The 23023-nt window shown below is 39.4% G+C and overlaps 2 protein-coding genes across 8 annotated transcripts in view; one reads left to right on the top strand and one right to left on the bottom strand.

Annotated features, from left to right (window-relative positions):
* Window positions 1-61: 61 nt before the first annotated feature.
* LOC148420027 (tubulin polymerization-promoting protein family member 3-like) lies at window positions 62-7937 on the bottom strand. 2 transcript variants are annotated; one of them, XM_088421962.1, is made up of 4 exons: window positions 7891-7937; window positions 1272-1467; window positions 745-898; window positions 62-336 (listed from the first exon to the last, which is right to left on the bottom strand). In XM_088421962.1, exons 2-4 carry the CDS (start codon window positions 1457-1459, stop codon window positions 154-156), a joined length of 525 nt encoding a protein of 174 aa, XP_088278088.1. In that variant the 5' UTR covers window positions 1460-1467; window positions 7891-7937; the 3' UTR covers window positions 62-153. The 2 variants fall into 2 exon arrangements, with proteins under 2 accessions (XP_088278088.1, XP_088278087.1); XM_088421961.1 differs by lacking the exon at window positions 7891-7937 and adding an exon at window positions 2136-2282.
* Window positions 7938-10585: 2648 nt separating this feature from the next.
* LOC148420026 (serine/threonine-protein kinase MARK1-like) overlaps window positions 10586-23023 on the top strand; it is a 37409-nt gene continuing 24971 nt past the window's right edge. For 2 of the 6 annotated variants that reach the window (XM_088421443.1, XM_088421440.1), the window contains exons 1-3: window positions 10589-11109; window positions 16836-17036; window positions 20925-20978. In XM_088421443.1, the coding sequence (XP_088277569.1) occupies window positions 11059-11109; window positions 16836-17036; window positions 20925-20978 (306 nt within the window). In that variant the 5' untranslated portion in view covers window positions 10589-11058. Of the gene's footprint in view, window positions 11110-16835; window positions 17037-20924; window positions 20979-23023 lie in introns of all 6 variants that reach the window. The other 4 variants (XM_088421442.1, XM_088421437.1, XM_088421439.1 and 1 more) reach the window with 4 other exon arrangements.

Raw genomic sequence — 23023 nt, 5'->3', positions numbered from 1 at the left:
ATCTAGTGGTATCGATAGGAAATTACAAACCTTTATGTGTGAGTATTTAGACATTCACGCGTTTAGTGACAAAGTATTTATTTGGGTTCAGTCACCAGATGGGAAATAACAAATTTGAAGCCGGCTTACGCTTCCTGTTTGTGTGCATCATATTTACTTTTTGGCATCGTAAGTTCCTTCGTTTTTGTAGGCGCCGACGTATCCCGTGTCATTGACGATGTCCACTCGTCCCTCGCGTCCTCGTCCTTGTCCGCTCTCGTCAAAGCGTTCCTTGTGCGACCCCGTGTACAAAGACGTGTCCGTCAGACGTCCAACTGCGCCGGCTTTTACGGCTTTCTGAGCGACACAAAAACACACCACAGTGAGATAACTAGTTACACGTTTACACCTAAAACTACACTTAAGTAACAATAATTTCACCCATGTCAATGCTAAAGCTAACCTAGCGCCATAACACTTAAATACCAACACTAAAGATAAAGCTATTCATAACCAATGCTTATCCAACAGAATGATTAGCCTTATTAATTAATAATACTAACATCAATGCTAATGCTAACAATTGTGAGTAGAAGCCTAACAAATCATATGCTAACGCTATTACTATCTATTGTAACCTCAACGTAATGCTAACACCATTGCTAATGAAAATGCAAGGATTAGCAATTAAGGCTAACCTAAGGCTATCTGATGATTCTGCTAACAATTCTGAATCCAACCCTTGGCATCTATCTTTGTTCTAACCGTGACTCCAGTTTGGCTGGGTTCTCCTTTCTCTGCCAGATGGTAGACGGCCATGATGGCATCCTCACGGTTTTTGTTCTTGAACCTCTTAGGCGCCAATTCCTGCAGAGCTTGCAGGAACTCATCAAAGTTGATCACGCGGGATGACTTCTGCCTGCAAAAACACAAATATACAAACTCAAATACACAACCGCATTTTCTAACTTTGAGCAAAGTGAGATATGTCAGAATTCTGGAATCACTTGAAGTGGTTGTTTACACTTAGTTTGTTCATTGCTAGCATTTCATCCATGCTCCTTGCGATTTCATGTCGCATTCATTTTGACTGTCCTATTCAATAAACAAAGGAAAGATCCTGCATTTTCAGCTGTTTATTGAAATTAGTCCAACACTCAAATACAAATTCAAAACATTCACAAAAGCTGCTGTGTGCCACGGCTCACACCCAGATGCTCACACACTCATCCAATACTGATCGTAACCTCACTCAGGCGCATCTTGGGAAAGAGCAATGCAGATATTCTCACTTGACTTTGGAGAAGGCAATATCCACATCAGTTACAGTGACGTTCTTGCCGTCTGTGATCTTGCAGTCCTTGCAGAGTTTGGCCCAGTTTTTCCCATTCAGTTCCTTTCCGCTAGACTTGGCATCTCCGTGGATCGCGAAACGGGTGAACGTAGACCTCAGTAGGTCAGAGTTCATGCTCTCCGCCATTACTTAGCCTGCAAAATTTACAAACACAAGGATATAACCACAACTCAAGAAGAACCAGAACAAAATGAGAGGTCATAGAACAACTAAAATAAGTAGCACTACAACCAAAAGGAAAACTATGTATAACACAGTAGAACAAGTAAAACTAAACGTTGGCATTAGTAGAAGAAGGTCAAGTAGGAAATATTTCAAACATGATTATATCTAGTAAAAAGTTTAACCAAAAACACAGTTTAGAAGCTCAAATTGCACCAGAATTCGGTGAAAACTAGCAATTACAATATAGCTTTTTTCTAAATGAAATTTTTAATGTTTTAAAGTGTCATGATTTTATCTCAAATCATAACTGTAGCTGAATTTTACTGTTACACGATGTAATACGAAGCCATTTCTTCCGAAAAAAAAAAATCTACATACAAAAGAAAAATTTCCGAGGCAGTAAAAAAACTTGAACGCCTCATTTGCTCTGATTGGTTACTTGAAAAGCCGAGAGAGGAAAACGAGTTGTGAAAATCTGTAAAAAACATGAAAATCACTCCCAAATTTGCGACAGCACATGACCACAACTAAGGTCCCGTAATTACATTTTTTTTTTAATTCCCACCATAACGTTTTATCATTTTATGTTGCTAACGGTTCCTGCTAATGTTTCCCATTCAATATCAACGTAACAAACCTCCAAATTGTTGTCGTCTGAATGTGGTGAAAAATTGTAATTTTGAGTGAAGCATTCCCGTTTGTGGACACAAGAAGCAGAAATGCAGACATGACATGACTTGAACACGTTGGTAAACGTCCATTATGTTTAAAGTCGTCATATATGTGACGTCACAGCAACGCGATTTTGTGTACATTGATTTGGCGCGTAGCTATACTGCGTTACTGCCTTGGATTACGGCGTTTAGGGACTGCGTGTGTTTGAATGTTTACGTGGACGCGTAAACGTGCTTGAATTCATGAACCGCGCCACGAAATACATTTTACGACACCCCCTCACCGCGTGCGCTTTCTATCCGCTCAATTTCTTTAGAATAAAATTGGGCGTGGTGTGATGGTAAATTGTAAAACGATCCGTGTGTCATTGTTTCCCGTCTTTCGCTCCGGTTTTTTTTTTTTTGTTGTTTTTTTGCGCTGCATGTGCATGAGTCACCCCCCCTGGAGGGATCCTTCACCCCCTCACTCGCCTTCTTTCTTTGCACCACTCACTTTCTAACGGTTGATGAATATTTCACTCGGGAGGTTTTAAAGACACATTCAACAAAACATTCACATCATTAAAATATCTGTTGTTATATCAAAAATTATTTTTCAGCGCCCAGCAAATAAATTCCACATTTATTCCCGGTGACATTAAAAAAAATGTATTCTGTTTAATATTTTATTTTAAAATATCAGTCCATGTTTCAGACATTTTCTCATTCGGCATGCCAGCCTTCGCAGTTGGTGTCCTCTATGGAACGTGTTATTGTAGATGCAGCCCAATCCCATCTTGTGATAAGGAAAACATACATTCTCTCATTACTTTGACTTAACAAGACAGGCCCCAGGGGTGGAGACAGCATAATTATATCCTGACAATTAATGGGCTTGCTCTTCAGAGAACACAACCACAAACCTGATCTTTTTGTGTGTGTGTGTGTGTGCGCGCGTCTCACCAGGGAAGCCTTTGAATTATGACATAATTACAAGGCCAAACACGCTGTAAAAGCGTGATGATTATAGCTACCATGCAGAAAGTTCATATCGGTGAGAAAATCTTTATTATTTTTGTCAGAGGGCCCATTGAATGTGTTGAGTTCAACACCCTCGCAATCTAATGAGATACGAGAGTCGTATCACAAATCCGGAGGTAATATTTCTCAGTCGTGCCGTTTTATGTTTATCATTGTGGTTGTTCGGCTACTTGGTGGTGGATGCATGACGGGTAGGATACATACTGTACTACATGGACAGATCGATTAAACAAGGCCTCAGAATAGACTGCAGTCATTAAAAATGAAAGATTAATCTGGATAATAAATGTTCACAAATTCATGTTGCAAGCCTTTTTTCTCTTATAGACAGCAGGAATGCTGTTTTACTACTTGTAATATTGAAAAAAAAAAGAACGAGGTATTCATCATAGCTTATAATAGTCTTTTTTTATGGAATAAATTTAATTTCATAATTCCAGTTCGGTCAATACCTCCAAAATCATTTTAACATAGACAACTGATTTCCAAGGTAAGATCTTTTTCATTAAATTAAGAATTTTAACAGTTGTCTGATCGGGTTGACGGGTGTGTATTAAACTGATAAGGGATGGTCCAACCTCATTGATAAAGCAAAAAATTTCACTCATTAAACTTGATAAGGCACAACAGCGAAATAAAAAACATTTCTTCAACACAGACTAAACATATCTGCATGTTTAGAGATAAGAGCAGCACCAGCACTGACAATCAAATTGATCGAATATTGCGCCAACAAAACAGTAACACACCTGTTTGCGTTTACTAGTGGGGTGTGCCCACGGGTAGTGAGTAAAATAGCTGTTGAAACTCAAAATCAATACTTTGATAGCTCCTTCTTCGGTTACCTTTTGTTTATTGGGTATTGCCCCCTGTTGCCTAATAAACAGAACTGCAGCTACACTGCGCTGCATTACATAGTCAGAGGGTTAAAAATGTGAGAAAAAAGTAGTGCCTTATAGTCCAATGTTTACAGTAATTGTGATGCCTAAAGTGAGAATCTACAATCATGAAAATATATTTAAAAAAAAAAGAATGAGGTGTGTCCAAGCTTTTGTACTGTACAACAAAATACAAGCTAACTGAAAATAACTTCCATGCACCATTTTTCTATGCAAATATTTGATGTTACAACATGTGGCTTATAGTCCAAAGCTACATGGCAAAAATCAATGTTCTGTTCTGTTCACTGTCCTCTCCACACTTTCTATGTTCCCCATATTTTTCCCCCCTCTCCATTTGATATACTAAGCGGCCATTGCATGCGTGGGCGTGATCGCATGCATGAGTGACAGCCATCAAGACGAGCAGGTGAGGGCAGGTGAGGAGCGGGGTGGAGGGCTCTGGATGCGCTACTCACTTATCGCAAGCTACGGGGCGTGCTGCTGCCGTTGCCGCTGGGTAATAATAACGAGCCGGAGGCCGGCCGGCTGGCTGGCTCGTCGCCTGATCAAATTCCTGGGCGGCCTCGTATCTATGCCTACCAAAAATATTCGGCATACCACATTTTGTTGACTTGTCCGAGCAGGGTGCATGCCGTTGCCGTGCCAAGTGTTAACTGCTTTCTCAAGCTTTCGTCAGTTGATTCTCATCCTTCATTTTATGTTCAATGTGTTGGTGATGGGGCAAGAGTCATGTTTTTTTTTTTCAGATTTTGCTTTGTGCTTTAATTTGTTAAACTCATTCCCTCCCAAAGACATATTTTTATGTTTTTTTAAGAGTCCATAAATACAGTAATGAATATTCAAAACAATACAGAAACAATCAGGTATATTATGAAAAAATATGATGAAAAAATTTAAAACATACAATCAGTGTCTGATTCATTAAACTTTAGATCCTTTCAAACTTTACTTGTATTGATCCAGAAAAAAAAAAAAAAAAAAAAAAAAAAAATATATATATATATATATATATATATATATATATATATATATATATATATATATATATATATATATATATATATATATATATATATATATATATATATATTTTTTTTTTTTCCACAAAAATAATCAATATAAAGTGTCAAACCTGTTCTAATATACAGTGTATTTATATATATATATATATATATATATATATATATATATATATATATATATATATATATATATATATATATATGTCCACAAAAAATATTATACATAAAGCGTGTTCTCAAATCTGTTCTAAAAAATAAATCATTAACTTAATTATTAATAGATGTTTGTCCCCAAAAAAGTAAACAAAGTGTCAGACGTGTTCTTAGAAATAAATAAATATTGTCCCCAGAAAAATAAGTGTCCTCTTTTGGGATCATAGTATGGATGTGTTCACAAAAATAAATAATTAACTTGACAGGTAACGAGAGGCGGCATGTGACAAGTTGGGTCGAACCATTGTAGTATGGGGGAGAATCTGGCTTTTTACAAAAAAGAAATGGAACAACCGACTGAGCATAACATTTGTTTTATGAACTTATATTTTCCTGAAACAATTAATTGAATCATTATTTGTAAAGGATTTTGTTTGTTTGTTTAATTTAACATCCTGATTACCCCCTGAAGTTCCTTCAAGTACCCCCAGGGGTACTAGTCCCCCCATTTGAGAACCACTGCCATATAGTGTTCCGAAAATGTGAAAAACGTCATTAATCATCTTTCATGACATATCGAAAGAATTTTCAACCCAAACCACTGTTTTGCCAACCATTATTTTCTAATCCCACTTTGTTTTTTTGTCTTTCAGATAGGCTTGATGAGCCTGACCGAGATCCAACCTATATTATGAAACTGCAGTAAGTCAATTATATATAAAAGCGTCATTGTTGCTCATCAAAATCATTATGTATGGCAAAATGCCAAACTCTGCAAATACCCGTATCCAGGAGTCATCATTGCCATATAAATCACCTAGGTATAAATCCCAGTTTTTATTGCAGCCATAAAACTTGAAATCACTCTCCTGCAAAATGACAAAAATGGAATTAGCCCACTATAATTCTCATGTGTTATAAAAAAGTCAGAAAGTATTGAACCCCAAAATACTCGAAGTGTTCAAGTTTGTAATATTTATCCTCCGTCGAGTGTGTCCGCTAAATGCAGTTAGCTTTTGGTATCGCAAGCTATTCACGGCTGTCTCTCTCTCTCTCTCTCTCACTCTTTCTTTGCTCGTTCTCTCTTTCTTTTTATTGATGTTTGCTTGTGGGAGCATGTAATTGCATTTGGCCCTGGGTGTACATGCACTCATTAAACCAGTGTCAGTGCCCATTACATTCCGCAGCATTGCAGCTCAGGTGCAGCGTTGGAATCCCAGGCACGAATAACGTTCCCTGGGCGGATGCTCCGAGGTTAGGAGGAGTGTAAGTCATTCCCAGGAATAGAGTGCAATCCGCAAAGTCAAACGCAGTAAAAGCCGTTCAGCTTACAATTCAACTAATGCTATCGCTACATGCTCCAAATTAGCTGCTCGTTTCATGCTAAACGCCCACGCGTTCAACCAAACTAAAATAATGTTCTCGCCTAATTGAAGTCTGTTAGCATTTTGCTAGCATTCAAAAAGAGGTTCGATAGAAAAGATTAGCATAAATGTTGCAGTAGTTCCAGCTAAAAGTAATACAAAAACTAAACTGAAAAAAAATGTCAAAGCTAACCAAAAAAACAATCATGTCCACCCGAGACCAGTGTTATTCATTTGTGTCTCTGTTGTGTCCATCTTGTCTCAGCAAAACAGTCGAGTTAATTTCCTCCCACCCAAACATGAGACACCCTTGGAAAGACCAGGATGTCCTCTACTGAGCACACCGGGACTTAGTAGAGTTGCTAGAATGAGTCCGAAGATACATACTAAAAACAACACAAACGAATATGTAGGGTCATAGGGGGATATTGAAAACTATAAAACTATAATAATAGGGCTGTCACTTTCACATTTTTAAAAAACGGTTGACCCTCTTAATCATTTAATCAAATAATGATACCCCCCCATGTAATATTTGATCAAATTTTGTTTTTTACTAAGGCTGTGCATGAGTTGAAGTGAGTGGCTATGAATACTCATCGTTTATTATCTTGCACACCTTATTCGACACCAACAAAATTTACCCACGTTATGCTAATCGCGATTAGCATTAGCACACTAGTGATTACCACTTCAGTTCTTTCAGTTATCTTTCTTTAATTTGGTCACTTTTTTAATCCCAAACTTGTGACATTCTGTTTTTTTTTTGTGGGGTTCTATCTCTGTGGTCAGCATTGTAACACTGCATGCATCTGTAAGAAAAGTCCATGTAAAAAATGGTGGCACAAACATAGTCATGGATATTTTTTGGCAACCTATTTAAAAAGTCGACCTACCCAACTTGGTCACCTTTTCCTCCCCCAACTAATCATAAGCCTAATGTAAATATCAGTAAGTATTGAACCTCTTTCTTTAATTTGATCACTTTTTTAATCCCAAACTTGTGCCATCCTGTTTTTTTGTGGGGTTCTATTTCTGTGGTAAGCATTGCAACACTGCGTGCATCTGCAAGAAAAGACCATGTAAAAAATTGTGGCACAAACATAGTCATGGATATTTTTTTAAAAGTCGACTTACCCAACTTGGTCACCTTTTTCTCCCCCAACTAATCACAAGCCTAATGTAAACATCCAAATTTCCTGCCCAGCAAATATTGAGTCCAGCAATACCTACAAAACTGTCACTCTGCAAACTTACTTTATAGTGTTCTCCCTTTTCAGGACCAAACCCTGCGACAGAAAATCTGCAAATGATTTTCATACACAAGAAGTGCAGGTAATATATGCCACAAAATTGCAGCAAACATGAAGCTCCTCAACTCACATCAACATATTCCCTTGGTCCCGAGATGCCAAAAGATGATGGCAAAAACAGGTGAGTTATGTTGCGCACATTCATAAAATTCCTTCTTGAAAGTAGAAGAATTTGAAAGTATACCAGGTTCCAGGAGGGAGCGAGCATTGGATTTCATTGTTTGATTGCGCAGTTTGATGCGGGCCTTGTAAATATTATCAGATCAAAAATGGAAGCGTATCAGCTAAATATCTCTCCGTGACTTATAAGAAAAAAAAAAGTGGGGTAATTTAGACGATTCCATTTGTTTGCTCTCAGACAAGATAAGATCTGCTATGTTTGGGAGCCAATCCATTTTGGGATCAGATGTGTAGAATTCGAAAAATGTCCCTTTTCATGCCAAGCTTCAGCGTTTGAACCCTCCTATTTTGTTTCGCCCAAACGATCCCGTCTCTTTGTTCTGCTATCGCGAAACATCAGCTAAGACAAAATATTTTCCTGTGACATTTATTCAGGCAAAGGTGAATAGAGAGAGGGCCTTGTCGCTTGCTGGAGGGTGCAAAATAACTTCAGTTGCCTCCAAGCTGTGCAGAATGTTCTGCAGTGGTTTTCAAGTTCCATAATCATCACTTATTGTGATACATGGCGTCATGCTGAGCCCATTGTTACTCTTGGGGCCTCACTGCTGACAAAGCAGAGGACAAGAAGCTTGGCGAAAAGCATTCACTGGACTTTCACAGATAATTTATCTACTTTTATTGTACAGCTGACTGGGCTGACTGTAAACAACATTTTCGTTGTACGCAAGTAAAATTTACTCTGTAAAATACAAGCAGATATAGCTATATTTTTAACCGTGTGAGATGTGTTGTGAGTGAGCCACCTTTAAAAAAAACAGGGGGGGTATTACTGTTAAAAATATGGACAAAGGGTGCATTTCCATCTATTTGCTGCAGCACTTGTGTTTGTGATTGTCTCGTGTGGGATTGAAAGGGAACACAGAGGGAACAGTAAGTTTCACAAGAATTCACAATAACGCATATTGACGGTTGAGAGTATTTTCAGGGGCAAGAGCTAATTGAAACAGTCGAATTGTGGCTTTTGATTGCATCACGCCATGAAAATAAATTCTAAACATCATTATATGAATTATTGGACTGTATAGTAAATAGTAAGTATATAACATATTCATTCTATTTACTAAATAACAAAGAGTAAAGTTACAGAGAATACAGAAAATAATGTTATAATTTACTAAGGTACACATTACACTAGCACATTTACGTCCCCCCAAAAAACAAACGAAAATTATTCAAACGCCTGCCAAACATGCAAGTTCACCTGCTAACATTTGTTGGTATGACCTGACACCTACAGGCCACTGCTCTCATGTGCACTCTGTATGCCAGTACAGATAAAGGCCCAAGTAACTGTAGAAAGGACATACTGTTTTAAGAAAATTACTGTGGAGTATTTTGGTGCTATTGTTAGGTTTCAAAAGACAATTAGGTATGCGACAATTGTCAAACAAAAGTTGTTCCGACATTTTTCGTGACGAATTTTGTGTGATCATTTAACTCTGGTTTGCGATTACTGAATTCTATCTGGTTGGTTAAAAAAATATTTTTTTCGTGCCCATTTTCTTTTAGATATCCAGTAATATACAATGGAATACTCCGTCGTCTCCTTTTAATGTTTTCATTTAAATATTTCTGTTTATCACTTGCATAGTGGCACTCACCTTTGCCCGCCCAAAAGTTGAAAGCTACTTTGTTATTTTTTTTATACCGACATATCGATTTTGATAATGTTGATAATTTTTAGATATTTCAAAACAGGCAATTTAATCCAATTTGAGCGATGCAAAATAAATTTTCTACGAGAGGCAAAATGTGTCGTTGGAGACCCAGGGGAGATAATCTGAGTATTTTTCTTAAACAAAGAAAGACCCTTATCACTAACTATTCTTACTTTTTTCGAAAACGAGAGATCATTTTTGCAAGGTTCTGAAAGTCTTTAAAATGTCATGTCCTTAAATAACACATTCAAAACATTTAAACACAGTTTGCTTCCCCTTAAAAGCTCTTTAAACTTACATAGGTCTTGATGATATAAACCTCTTGTTTGCCAACTACAATGTCAGCTATTCATATGGATGTTAATCTCCCTTTTTTTAAGACAATTATTTTGACACTTTAAAGAAAAACGATCCCTTTTGTCAACGAATTTTCGTAGTGTCAAGTTTTTTCATATCAAACGCACCAAGTGTGGCGACTAAAGACAACCTCAACCGCAATGACCGGTGAGTTGTAATACCGACTCGACACAACAGATGTCAGTGTCGACTCAATTGTTTTTTTTCCGGTCCAGGCCTCACCCTGCGGCTAGGTAGCTAAGGCATGTTTACCACATAATTAGCATCTCAACTAACCGTAGCCAATTGGAATACAGTACGTTAATCTAACAAAACGTCATGCTGCACCCTTCATTCATTCATTCATTCATTCATTCATTCATTCACTCCACCCGGTGACGATCCCCCCCCAATTTAATGTAGACCGGTTTGTCAAGGGCTGAACACTCCCTCGTCGCTTTTTACACGGGATTTAAATCACTGTCTCCGCGCTAACTGCTTGCCTGTTTGCTGGTAACGCCAATGAGGAGGAGACAAAGGGGAAGAGAGCGAGAGAGCATCGAGTAGAATGAAAGAGAGAGAGACCTCCATCCTTCGCGGTGGGAGGTTTTGAGATGCGCATCTTCTTTCCTGCCCTCCCTCTCCCTCTCTCTCTCTCTCCTCCCTCCCTCCATCTCCTCCTCCTCCTTTCGGTGCTCGTCTAGTCTAAGCCGGCCTAGCTTCCTCACGCCGACCCTCGGAGCCGAACGGAAAGCCGGCCGGGGCCCCAGTTGGCCGGGCGATGCTGCGCTAAACTAGGCCGCCGCTTGCGCACTTCCTGCCGGCTTGGCTTTGTGCTGAGGAAGGGGGGGATGTAGAGAGAAGGTGGGACTCTAAGCCGCCGCCGCCGCCGCGTCCGCCCTGTGCCCGTCCGCCGAGCGGCCTCCCCCTCAGACAAGATGTCGACCAGGACGCCATTGCCCACGGTGAACGAGCGTGACACCGAGAACGTAAGTCGTCCACATTTTTTATTCGCGGTTTGTTTTGTGAGGCGTTGTTTCATTTGCGGTGGGAAATGGCAGCTAGCTTAGTTCGAGGGAGGGCTAAACCGCACACGGCCAATGAGGACTCATCCCACCGCCTCTTTTCCCTTCCTCTGCCGGGAATAAAACCCACCCGGGACTAGAATAACCCAGCACGGAAGGTGCACTTGGCATGGATGTGACGCTTGAGGGCTGGCAAAAGCTGGACCTAGACAACGCACTGCGTCAACCTTCTTGGTTGAATATATAGCAAGGTGTTAGTAAATAACGGGGGTCTTGTCAATATTTAGGGTGGGGGGATGTTAGGTTGCCCTACTTTTTCGCTCGGAAGCATCGCAATGTGACATCCATCACCTCGTGGGCCCCCGAGCCGCACGCTTAGTACTGGGGGGGGGGGGGATTCTACCCCCCCCCCTTCCATGACACGACACCGATCAGCCTATGCTACCAATTTTTACGCTGACATATTTAGAATAAGGCTAATACTTATTTCAAGCTAGTCGGAGGTGTCTTGGACAAATTGTGGCAGCAACAATGACCACGCAAAACGCCTCCTTTTTTGTGTTCAGGGCTCCCCTTGTTTTAATTTGCTGAAATTGCCATCTTTTGGCATGCTTAAAATATGTAAATGCTGCTTGAGATAGCAAAAATTGCTTTTATTTTGCATGGTGATGTTATAATAACTACACAAACCCCTCCTTTTGATGTTCAGGGGTTCCCTAGGTACTTGAGATGCTTTCATTAGCATGCTTAATGTTTTAGGGAGACGGGTTTCTTAAATGTTTGATTTCGAATGTTTGGAGTGCCAGGGATGCTTGTGACACTGAATTTCGGATGTTTTAGCATGTCAGAATGCTCAGAAATGCACAATTACCACACCAACCCCCTTCTTTTTGTGTTCAGGGGTTCCGACGGTGCTTGAAATGCTTGAATTTTGACGTGTGGGTGCTTCACATACTTGGGAATGCTTGAGTTGAACACTGTTGTTTTGAGGTGCTTGAAAATGCTTGCATTCTCAATATTGAGTACTCGGGATGCCATTTTTCGTCAGTGACTGCACAATAAGCAAACAAAACAGCTCTTTTGTTGTGTTTAGAGGGCCAACTGGTGTTTGGATTATAGGAGTTTTTGGTGCTGTAAATTCTTGGATTTTGATGTTTTGAGTGCATTGGGATGCTTTCCAATTTTTATTTCATTAATTTGCTATCAAGGTCTGATTAACACTTTCAACAAATATCATATAGGATAGTTAGGATTTTGCATGACGACATGTAGGGTGATATATGGTGGCATAAATGTTTAGTTTCATTTTTGTTCCGTCCCCTAAAAATACTTTGCGTATGGCCTGAAGCCAATGTGAAATTACATTTTCTGTAGACACCTTAGTTAGTTCAGTGTTAGGTTGCTGAAAGTGAAAAGCACTGCAATTTGATTTAAAAGCATGGTCAAATTGCTTAAACATGACCTTTTGTTGAGGTGTGTGAACCAAGTGTGTTCATCGCTCAGTTTTAAAGGTCACACCAGCCATTTTCTCGGTTTAACACTTTAAGTTGTAACTTTGACTTCACTTGAACCTAATGTGGTATTCTCAGCCTTTACACCGATTCAGAAGTTGTAGCTGCAAATTCTGCAGTCCTATTTGAATTCCAGGCGTTGGTGATTTAACAAACTGAAACTGAACTATATACATAGTTTCTAAACTTTTTCCATTACTATCAAAGCCAACTTTGATGTTTTGGAAATAATTCCAAAATATGTGTTAGATGTAAACACAACACTGTCATAATCAAAAGGCACAGTCCCAGTTTCAAAATATTCATGCATGAAGAGTTTGGAGGTTTTTAGTCAAAATGACACAGCACCTCCTTCATGTTGTTTGTTCGAGCAGTCAGTGATCCCAACAACGTTTCCTGTTGTTGAACACCTCTTGAAATTTTTTTGGGGGGCCATCTGGCAGGGCAGAGTAACAATATGCAAAACATGCTTACAAATTTAGATTCCCATTCAACATGAGTTTGCATGGGATTGTTTAAATCTGAACAGCCACATCCTCACAGCTGCAATTTTCTGCAAACAGTTTATCTCAGTTGTTTATTTTTACATGCACTCTGTTAGAGATTTTCTTTTTTCTCGATTTATTCAGGTTATAGGGTGCAGGAAAATGCCTTGTTTTTATATCTCCCCACACCTCTCAAAAAAGATGCTTTAAATTTTGAACAGGGGTGTGTAGACTTTGTATATACAGTCTATATGTGTCAGCTATGTAAGAAATCAATAAATAAAAGGCCACCAGGGCTCGAATGAGTTGGACTCCAGCTCTTAGCTCCAGGCCCACTATCAACTGAACATTGCATAACATTTTATTACTCAAGAGAGACGGTAGGCTTTTAGTGGACAATCTTATGCGTGTGGGCATCAGACCTCCCTGAAGACGTTACATCGATTATATGGAAAGCCGTTAGAGTATTTATTCTATAATTTCCCTGATATCCACCTTGAGGTCCACATACACCCTTGTTGTCACTAGTGATCCAATTCCGCACGCTCATACATCTTTGGTGCACAAATGTTCTCAAACAGGGGTTCATGAAGGCACCTCAGGGGGTATGTGAGATTTAATGAGCGTTTCTGCAGGTATCAGCAAATCAAATGAGATGTTGTGACATGAATAGTTAATTTTTGTTTTCAAATTAAGAGTAAATGAATTGGAACATATAGTAATTTATGATAGTGACTTCTTAGCACAATGTTTGCCTTCATTGTCAAATTAAGAGCTAATGAATTGGGACATAAAGTATCTTCTGATAGTGACTCGTTAGCACAATGTAGTTAGCGTTTATTTAGTTGAGGTTTATATGTATGCACATTGTCATTGTAATTTCATTGTAATTGTAGTTGATGGTACGTGATTTATCTCATGGAATTGCTGAATATAATACAGGTAGGGATACCATTCCAAATAGTGCACCCCAGTCATTCTACTGGTGTGCTAACTCGCGCTGGTGACCTTAACCTGACTGTCAAGGATGACAAATTAATGCTCCAACGGCTTTCCATATCACTTCATTTTGTGTGGCTGGGAAGCAAAGCGTGTGTTTTCACGGCGTCATGACGCACTAGCCCATCTAGAAGAACCTGTCCCGGTTCTTCGTTTTGGTTCATTCAGAGTGTTTTGGGAGCAGGCCAAGTGTTCAATCAATTTTTTTAACTAGTGAATCTTGCCAAGAATCCTCTGAAGGTGATGTAAAAAATACAATGTGGTCTCTTGCAGAAAATTGTTTTTGTCAAACGCGCCCCAGTGACTCATGGGATGTCAGCATGCACGCTCAGGCTGAGGTGATGCGCACCCTGCAGGGTGTAGCATTTCCCCACTTGAAACGGGAGCCGTCCGGTCCGGCTCACCGCACCGGGGAATTATCCTCCGGCTGGGTGTGGCGCTCTGGAGGCAACAGAGGATCACGGGAGCTTTGACCCCGCCTGGTGCCAACAGCTCTCATTGCCAGCGTTATATTCGCCATGAGCCGCCTTTAATTCACCTTCACATGCCAGAACGCTGCGATTCGTATCACTGTTTTGTTAGAAGGCCTCTGCGGGAATTTTTGAGTATTTTCTCAGAATCTTGAAATGAATGAGTGTCATCCAGTGCTGATAAGGTCAGTGTGTCACTAAGGGAGAGGAGCTCACATGGCGAGCTCATTAGATTAGCATGCGGGTTGCTACTATTTGTGCCGTCTTGTGTAAACAGCAGTATAAACTCAGCCTTTGCATGTTTCACAAGTAGAATCACAGTAGAATCAAAGGTGAGCATCATAAATGCAGATCCCCAACCCTCAAAATACCATTTTATTGTTTGTTTGTTTTTTTTACCATAGATAAATTAGGTTGAATAAACACCCAATTTCATCTGTGGAGCTCTGGAGCAGCATAAAGTGTAAGGTTGAACGCAACAGTACATGTAGAAATTTAGTGAACTGTTCAATGAATGAAAAATAATGAGTTTTATTTGGTAATGCACGCGTATAGCCTAGTGTTCTTTGTATTTCAAGTTTAAAGTTTGTTATCGTTGTTGATCCCGTAAACCGGGAAAAATGCCTTAAAGAGCAGACGAGAAAATTAATATTCGACTTCGTGACGTGAAAAAAAACGTAAGCCAGGGATGTCATAACCCGGGGTCCACTGTACTTCTGTCCTGGTAGCCCATCCATAAAAACGGCAAAGTCATACAGCGCCCTGCCAGGTTGAATCCCCCGCGCGGACTGCGCGGTCCCCACCCGTTTACCTCTCAACGGTTTCATGCACTGTTGAACTCTCTCTTCAAAGTTCTTATCAACTTTCCCTTAAGGTACTTGTCGACTATCGGTCTTGTGCCGGTATTTAGCCTTAGATGGAGTTTATCACCCGCTTTGGGCTGCATTCTGTAAAGAAATGTAGCATAGCAGAACATTGTATGAGATTGATAAGGTGCAAACTTTTTCTCAACTTTGTTAAAGATTAATGTTGCAACTTATATCACTTAGAATATAAACAAAACTATTTAGATAAGGTGCTGCAAATTTCTTAGAATAACAGCTATACAATAAAGATATTCTATTCTTTTCTTTTCCATTGAAGTCGTTGCCTCTCCTTTTTTTTTAAATATATTTTTGGCAAGGAAGAGCAGCCTGTCCACTGCCTCTGGTTTGAGGCATTCCCTGCTGCTGCTGCAATTCTGCCCCAGTCTTTCTCACTGTAGCTACAATATGGATGGGGGCTTGATCTCTAGCAATGTGCAAAGCGGGCGCTTGCGTGATTGCTCTCCATCCCGCTCCGATCTTATCATACGTGCTTCTTTACGTAAACGACTGCACAGTATGTTGCTTTTTGTTGGTTAACGCTGTCTTGTTCCCCCTCGCGAAGCTTGACATTTTACATAATTGGGTAGGTGCCTCTGTTTTAGTTCCTGACAAATTCGTTGTGCAGCTGCTTTTTGTACTTCGAACAAATGTTGCAGCAGTACTTGCTCCACGTCTGTCGCCGCAAACCCCTAACAATTTCCAGACCACTTATGATACAACTCCTGTCTTTTAGAAACAAATCGTTCGATTCTTTAGTCTAAGCCCTGCTGCGCTAGTCTTCTGTTTGGCGTGAATGTGAAGGAAACAAGAGGAATGCAGAAGCTATGGAAGCTCATTAGGGGAAAATGCACCTCAGCAAGCAGAGAAGGAAAAATTTCCTTACAAATTAACAATTTGAAATCCCTAGTTTTGAGAAAGTCTTGTTTAACCTTTTTTTTTTAAATACACCGCAATAACGACCATTTTAACCTTTTGGCTGATGGGAAACGAAAGTCAAGACCTTAAGGAGGTTGTTTTTGTAAAATTACAAAATGGGCATCTCTGTCAAAATGTGTATTTTCATCGAGAACTTCAAACTATTATCTACCAAACATAAGCCTGGTTGGTTTCACACATAAACATAGTGTAATAAAGTTAGCATAGGTCTGTAGGTAATTGTAAATATCAGACAACTGCCACTTTAACACACATGAAGCATCCACACTTCATTTAAAATCATTGATGCTTCTGAATGTGGAAACCACAAAACCACAGAGAAAAGCCAAATAAGGCCAAATAAAAAGTTGTCCTGTGAGATGCCATGATGAAGCCAGGGCATTTAACGCGGGCACTAACCATGGCCTATGGTCTTTTCTCCAGCACTCGTCCGTGGATGGCTTTGTGGAGCCCCCGGTCCCCCCGACAAAGTCGGCGAGTCGCCACAGCCTGCCGCGATGTCGCAACTCCTTTACTTCCACAGAGGAGCACCCGCATATCGGGAACTACCGCCTCCTCAAGACCATCGGGAAGGGCAATTTCGCCAAGGTCAAGCTGGCGCGACATGTTCTGACTGGACGAGAGGTAAGAGAAGTCACCTTCACATGCATACCTGTTCTCTGTTGGCCTTGGAAATGTACCGTTACATGCGGCACGTGGCCACATTAAGAGTATTGATACCACAAATGTATTCCTCCCCCCGTTTGGAGCGCTAACAGCGTCCTTGTTGCTGGCCAATGTTAAACAGGCATATTGGATACGGGTCCAGGTCACGAGGAGAAGGTCAGTTTGTTTGCTTTGTGTACCCGAGTGGCTTTGCTGGCTCATCAGAATGCAAAGACGCGGCTAAGAGTGCGGGAAGGAACATTTGGAAAGAACACAGACCAATAAAACCGATGCGATCTGTATGCAAGGGTGAAACAGAACAACTGAAAGCGTGTTGTGAGAGCGCGTGGGCGTGGTAAAGCCTGACTGATAACCTGTCAGTCACACGGTTTATCTAAGGTTTTAGTGGCATGATTTAAGAGGAGAGTCTTCTAGAAATTCCATATTTTGACTGTAATGTCCATGTTGTCAAATATATAGTGACCCCTTGAGCCAGATACTCTATGATTCGTTCTGTCACTGTAGCGGTGCAGTTTGGGAGAGGCGTGAAAAAAGTAGTACAGAGCAACAACATTCAGATAACAGTCACGCCCTGCAAACATCAAAGAGGAAATGTTTAAAAAAAAACAGGAGAGAAATAAATAAAAGCATGATGGGTCTCTTGACAGAACTTCAATATTTCTTATTGAAATATGAGAATAATGGGGTGACTCCCAAATTATGCCCTTATAGAGCAGCGGTACCAAATACCAGCATTTTACCCCCAAATTCAGAGTGCGTCCTAGCCACAGGTACTTATATTTGGGGTATTATGGTAAGTTTGCCAGGTTTGATTGTATACAGCATACACTATACTGTAAACCAAATCATGACTTTATATACAATTACTTGTATTATAATGATCTCTTCATGCCTACTTAAATATACAATATATTGCTACATACTATGATCTGATCTGTGATCGGTTTGTTTTACCTTGCGTTTAGAAATCCTGATTAGGTAAAGCCTAAATCAAATCATTTAATCAAGCTTGGCAGCAAAGCGCGTGTTTTTGCCGCGCCTTTACTCGGATTTTCTACTGAATTTGTTGTCACGGGTTCGCATGTCGATGGCAAACAGGAATTTGACTCAAGAGGCTCTCAGCGTACTCACGCTCGACAAAGAACAAGTGCTGGGAAGACCTATATATAGACGCACACTCTGTGTAAAAAGCAAACATAAGTGCTGAGCTTCTACAGTATGTGGCGAGTAGGATAATAATTGAATAAGAAGAAGGTCAAGCACACTAAAATCATTTAAGGTTTTATCAATGGAATTCCACAATTAGTACTCGTACATTTGCTTGGACCGATTCAGTTACCACGACCACCGGCATAAGAACTTTGCATTATAATGTTTAATTCTAATCATCTGGCAAATATTATATCAAGCAACTGTTTTGAGTTGTTTGGATTTCAGAACATTTTGCCTGTTTCCAGGTCAAACTGTGGCCAAAACTGTAGCTGAGCAACCCACGGCTAGCACTAGCAGCTGCCGCTAGCGCAGCCACTGAAATACTCCATCCACAGCCTAGTAACTATTGTTTATCTTTCTAATGCATATTTCATACTTTTAGTACACGCATGCGATGAGTCGCCGAGAACACATGATGAATAATTCACTGTTAGAGACATGGAACAACCTGGAAATGCGGGCTTAGCATGTATTGTAGGAACCACAATAATCACCTGTGTCTTTGGCAAAGAGAGGAGTAACTGTCACTGACAGATTTACTGTTATCAGGTGCAGGTTCCCCGTAGGGTCGGAATTAGGTGTCCAACCCTGCAGCTTGGAGGCAATCTTGATGTTTTTGCGGCATGTACTATTATGTAACTGTAACATAAAACAGTTAACCCCCGTTGATTGTGAGGGATATGTACCAGACAAGTGAAAATCTGGGATTAAAAAAAAAAACAAAAAACTATAAATACTCTTTTAAAATGATTACCTAACGCCCGTTTTCACTCTTTGTCAATAAATGACAGGCTGTATCACATAATATCATTTGAAGCAATGGAAAAGAAGACTCCATTTGTCATCACACCCAGTTGAAGCAAATTTGTGAAATTGACAACAAAAGAGACAATGTTTATTGAAAAAAATGTAGATTTAAATCTAAGCTTTTTTGTGAACTAATTAAACATGTAAGTTATCGTTGTGGTAACATTAACTAGCACAATGCTAACAGAACACGAAATGCCATAGCGATTTTATTTCACCATATCTCAGCATCGTTTTTTTTTTTTGTTTTTTTTTTAAACCTTTGAAAGTCAATTTGAACCCTGGGGGAAATTTCGACCCAACCCAAGTATAAGTAAGTATCAGTATAATAAGTATATAAAGTAATTTACAAAATAAATAAAAATCAAAATTATGCAAGTCGAAAAAGTTGTTAAATGAAACCAAGCAAAGCCCATTTACTAAAAATAATGTCAGTTAATTGCCTCCATGACTACTTAAATGGGTACCTGCCCTGAAAGATAATCTCGTCATTTGTTAGTATTATTTTTTCAAGTTTACTCCAATTCAATTGAGATTTAAAAAAAAAAAGAAAAAAAAAAGACTAGCAGCAAAAAGGTGCATTATACTGACGAGTTATTTTTAGAAGTATACCTCACCATGTTGGTAACCCCTTGTACAGATCTCACTGTACCGTATTTTCCGCACCATAATGCGCACCTAAAAGCCTTAATTTTTTTAAAAAGCTGATGGTGCGCCTTATAATCGCCGATAATCGCTGATGGTGCGCCTTATAATCAGTTGCGCTTTATATATGGATCAATATTGAGATTGGGATCCGTAGATGGGGAATGACGTGATAAAGTAAGCTTTACCTGTTTCTTTTGTGTGTTTACAGTTAAACAAGGTTGCTCATATTGACATTGAATTATTATGCTATTGAGAATTTAGAGTTTGTTATTTGAGTTATTATTGTTATTACTTTGACTATTACTATATTGTGATTGAAAAAGTTTTGAAATATGTCATTAATTGAGGGTGTGCCTTATAATCCGGTGCGCCTTATATATGGAAAAATTTGAAAATATGTCATTAATTGAAGGTGCGCTTTATAATCGGGTGCGCCTTATAGTGCGGAAAATACGTTAATTATAGAATTTTAAAATGACTGCTACCTCAACATACAAAGCTTATAACAACTCTGTATTTATTTTCTGCATTTCTGTGTGTGTACAGAACACATTTTTTGAAATCGAAATGATGAATGCATTTAATGGGTTAAAATAGCTCCATCCTGAATTTTGTTAAATGTATGAAATCCTTTACAAATGGATTAATTCCCAGTAGGCAGAAAAGCTACTCTGTAATTCAGTCAAATGCAGAATATATCCAGTGAGATACATTGTGTTTGTGACTTTGCATTTCTTGGTATTGATTGAAGTTCCCATCACAAAGTGCAGTGAAGCCGATCTATTTTGTTTTTGCACTTTGGGCCGATCATTGAGCCGCATGCCTTGCGCCGCTGACCCGTGAAACCCGCCAGGCGAGGACTGACCTGCAGAGTCAGGAACTATTTTTTTTCCACTGCCGTCTTTAATGCTAATATGTCCATGTTTGCTTGGACACCTTCATTTGCATATCGTTGCGCCACAGGAAAACAATCACTCCTGCAAATAAATATTTCCGTTTCATGCCCGTCAAAAGATTTTCATGACACGATTCAGCCGCCGCATGTTATGGCGAAGCTGCCAGATGGGGAAATAATGAGGATGGTTTGTAACAAACAAAATGAAACTCCACAAGACTGGGAATTAGTTTTGACACTCTCTCCTTTCTCACCCCCACCCCCCTCTTATTTTGTCTCCCCAGGTGGCAGTCAAGATTATAGATAAAACCCAGCTGAATCCCACTAGTCTACAGAAGGTGAGTAAAATTATTGATTTATTTATTTTTTGCTCTGATTTTATTTAATTTTTACCAATGTGTTTTCGTTTTTCTTCTTATAAGTTATTCACTGCCGTTGATGGCTATAGATATCATAGATGCATTTATTACTGGGCTGTCAACCGCTCCGTGAGTCAAAAATCAATTTTAACGGTGTTCATAGTTTATTAATTCATACGGGAATCTGTGTAAATGTTCTGAATTCATTTCATTTCTACGTTGTTTTCATTTAACATATTTGCGTCAATACATCAGCCCACTAAAATCGTGTTCTTGTTTCACTCTGCTAGTCGAAGACTCTGTTTATTTCCGCCATTTCCTCATGATTCCCAGTCAGAGAATTTGTGACTGAGTACAATAGGTTAACGCTAATACATAATGGAAAAAAAAAAAACTTAGATGTGCTGAAAAATAGCAGTAGTGTTAGATTGTTTTGATTGCCAAGAAATGTTTTGACAATCAGTCCCTATTGATTTTAGCTAGCTGTAAGCCCTAAGGCTGTGTTGCACCCATACTGATGTTTCAAAAAAGTCATTTAGCAATCACAGCAATTCTAGTTTTCCCTTCACGTAAATATTGTTTCGACAAAACAAAAGTACTTGACAAAAGCGAATTACAACCACTTCTCAGGTAAGACAATCTAACAGTGAAATGTTACATAGAGGGAAACCCAAAAATAATATACCAGTTTTCCTGTTTTTCTTGAAATGCTGTAAAGGATTTGTTGTAATCTCAACGAACCTCGGGGTGTGTTTGATATACTCACCTCCACTTCCTTTCCCCTTAAACCACGCCCACTACTCCTGACTCACAGTTTGTTTTGTGGTTTGACCGCAGCTAAAAATACAACCACCTACCTCTTTGTGGCACTTAGCTTTTGTCTAACAGTCATGACCAATTACAACAAAAGGGACTGTTTCCTGATGACTGTGTCTAAATCTGGCCCATTCTCATGATTTTACACACACACACACGCACGTGCGCACCCACACACACCTCCACACACACACACTGATTAAAAAACTCAGTCTTAGGCAAGTAGAACACTGCTACTAATGCTGCTGCTAATGTGTGTGTGAGCCACCTGCTGTGTTTTGCATCTAAAAATACTGCGACTTGACTGGCAGAGACGCTTTATTCCTCTGCACATCACATTATCACCGCTCACCTCTTGATTCTGCCATGCGCAAGTAGTAGATGATGGAGAAATTGTCGTAGGTGCACATTAAAGGGCCATTACAACAATCGCGCCCTGTAAAAACGGCAGTTAATACCTTGATGCATCTCTTGGCTCGGCTGCAATGGCGCACATATTATAAAGTCGCTTCGATATTAAAGTAGCATTAAGGGAAATCCGTTTTTTTTATTTCATCCTACAAGGCTCCCACAAAAGTAGTAAATGTGATTTACTTGCAAGCCATTATCATAAAACTTTGCACAGGTACGGTCGGCTGGATCAGATCAGCAGATATGTTTACCTTTTCGCAAACTCAATTGATTGTAATGTCTCCGTTTGCCGATCGTTAAATATTGTCATCGATGGAATCCGCGGAATAACACTAACACAATCTTGTTCACGTTAGGGATGTTCTTTGCTCATATAGGTAATAATCAAAGGCATGTAAGAGTTGGTTTTGTTTTAATTCTTTCTTTTTTTCAGTTTTTAATTTTTTGAGGGGTGGTGCTTGGGAAATCAGGTTTTTCTTCTATTCATTTTCCTCATATTGAAATGTTATCAGCATTTTTAGTGTTTAATTGTAATTATTTAATGAACTTGTAATGCCAGCCAATTTTGTTTAAAAAGAGAGAACCTCCGAAGCAATATTGAACATTCTGACTGAATGTAGCTTGTCTGTTTTTTTTTAATACCCCAAACCTTTTCTCCACCCAATCCCATGTAAAAAAACATAAAACAAAATGTTATTGATGGCAATTGACACTGATGGCAGACGAGTTTTGGTTTGACGTCCTTTCACGTCAACGGCTCTTAAAATGTTGAAATTTTTTCCCCAGTGGATCGCGGC

This window comes from Hippichthys cyanospilos, chromosome 8 (genome assembly GCF_059441005.1).
Source record: "Hippichthys cyanospilos isolate Australia breed blue-spotted pipefish chromosome 8, RoL_Hcya_1.0, whole genome shotgun sequence".
NCBI lineage: Eukaryota > Metazoa > Chordata > Actinopteri > Syngnathiformes > Syngnathidae > Hippichthys > Hippichthys cyanospilos.
The sequence above is the reverse complement of the archived record's forward strand: the minus strand, read 5'-3'. Positions and strand labels throughout refer to the sequence as shown.

Excerpts from the sequence above, each read along its gene's own strand:
- LOC148420027 (XM_088421962.1), bottom strand. The coding sequence starts at position 1,459 with ATGGCGGAGAGCATGAACTCTGACCTACTGAGGTCTACGTTCACCCGT. Across the intron at positions 899-1,271 it reads ATTGCCTTCTCCAAAGTCAA|GCAGAAGTCATCCCGCGTGA; the intron begins GTGAGAATATCT and ends GTGTTTTTGCAG. Across the intron at positions 337-744 it reads CCAGCCAAACTGGAGTCACG|AAAGCCGTAAAAGCCGGCGC; the intron begins GTTAGAACAAAG and ends TGTGTCGCTCAG.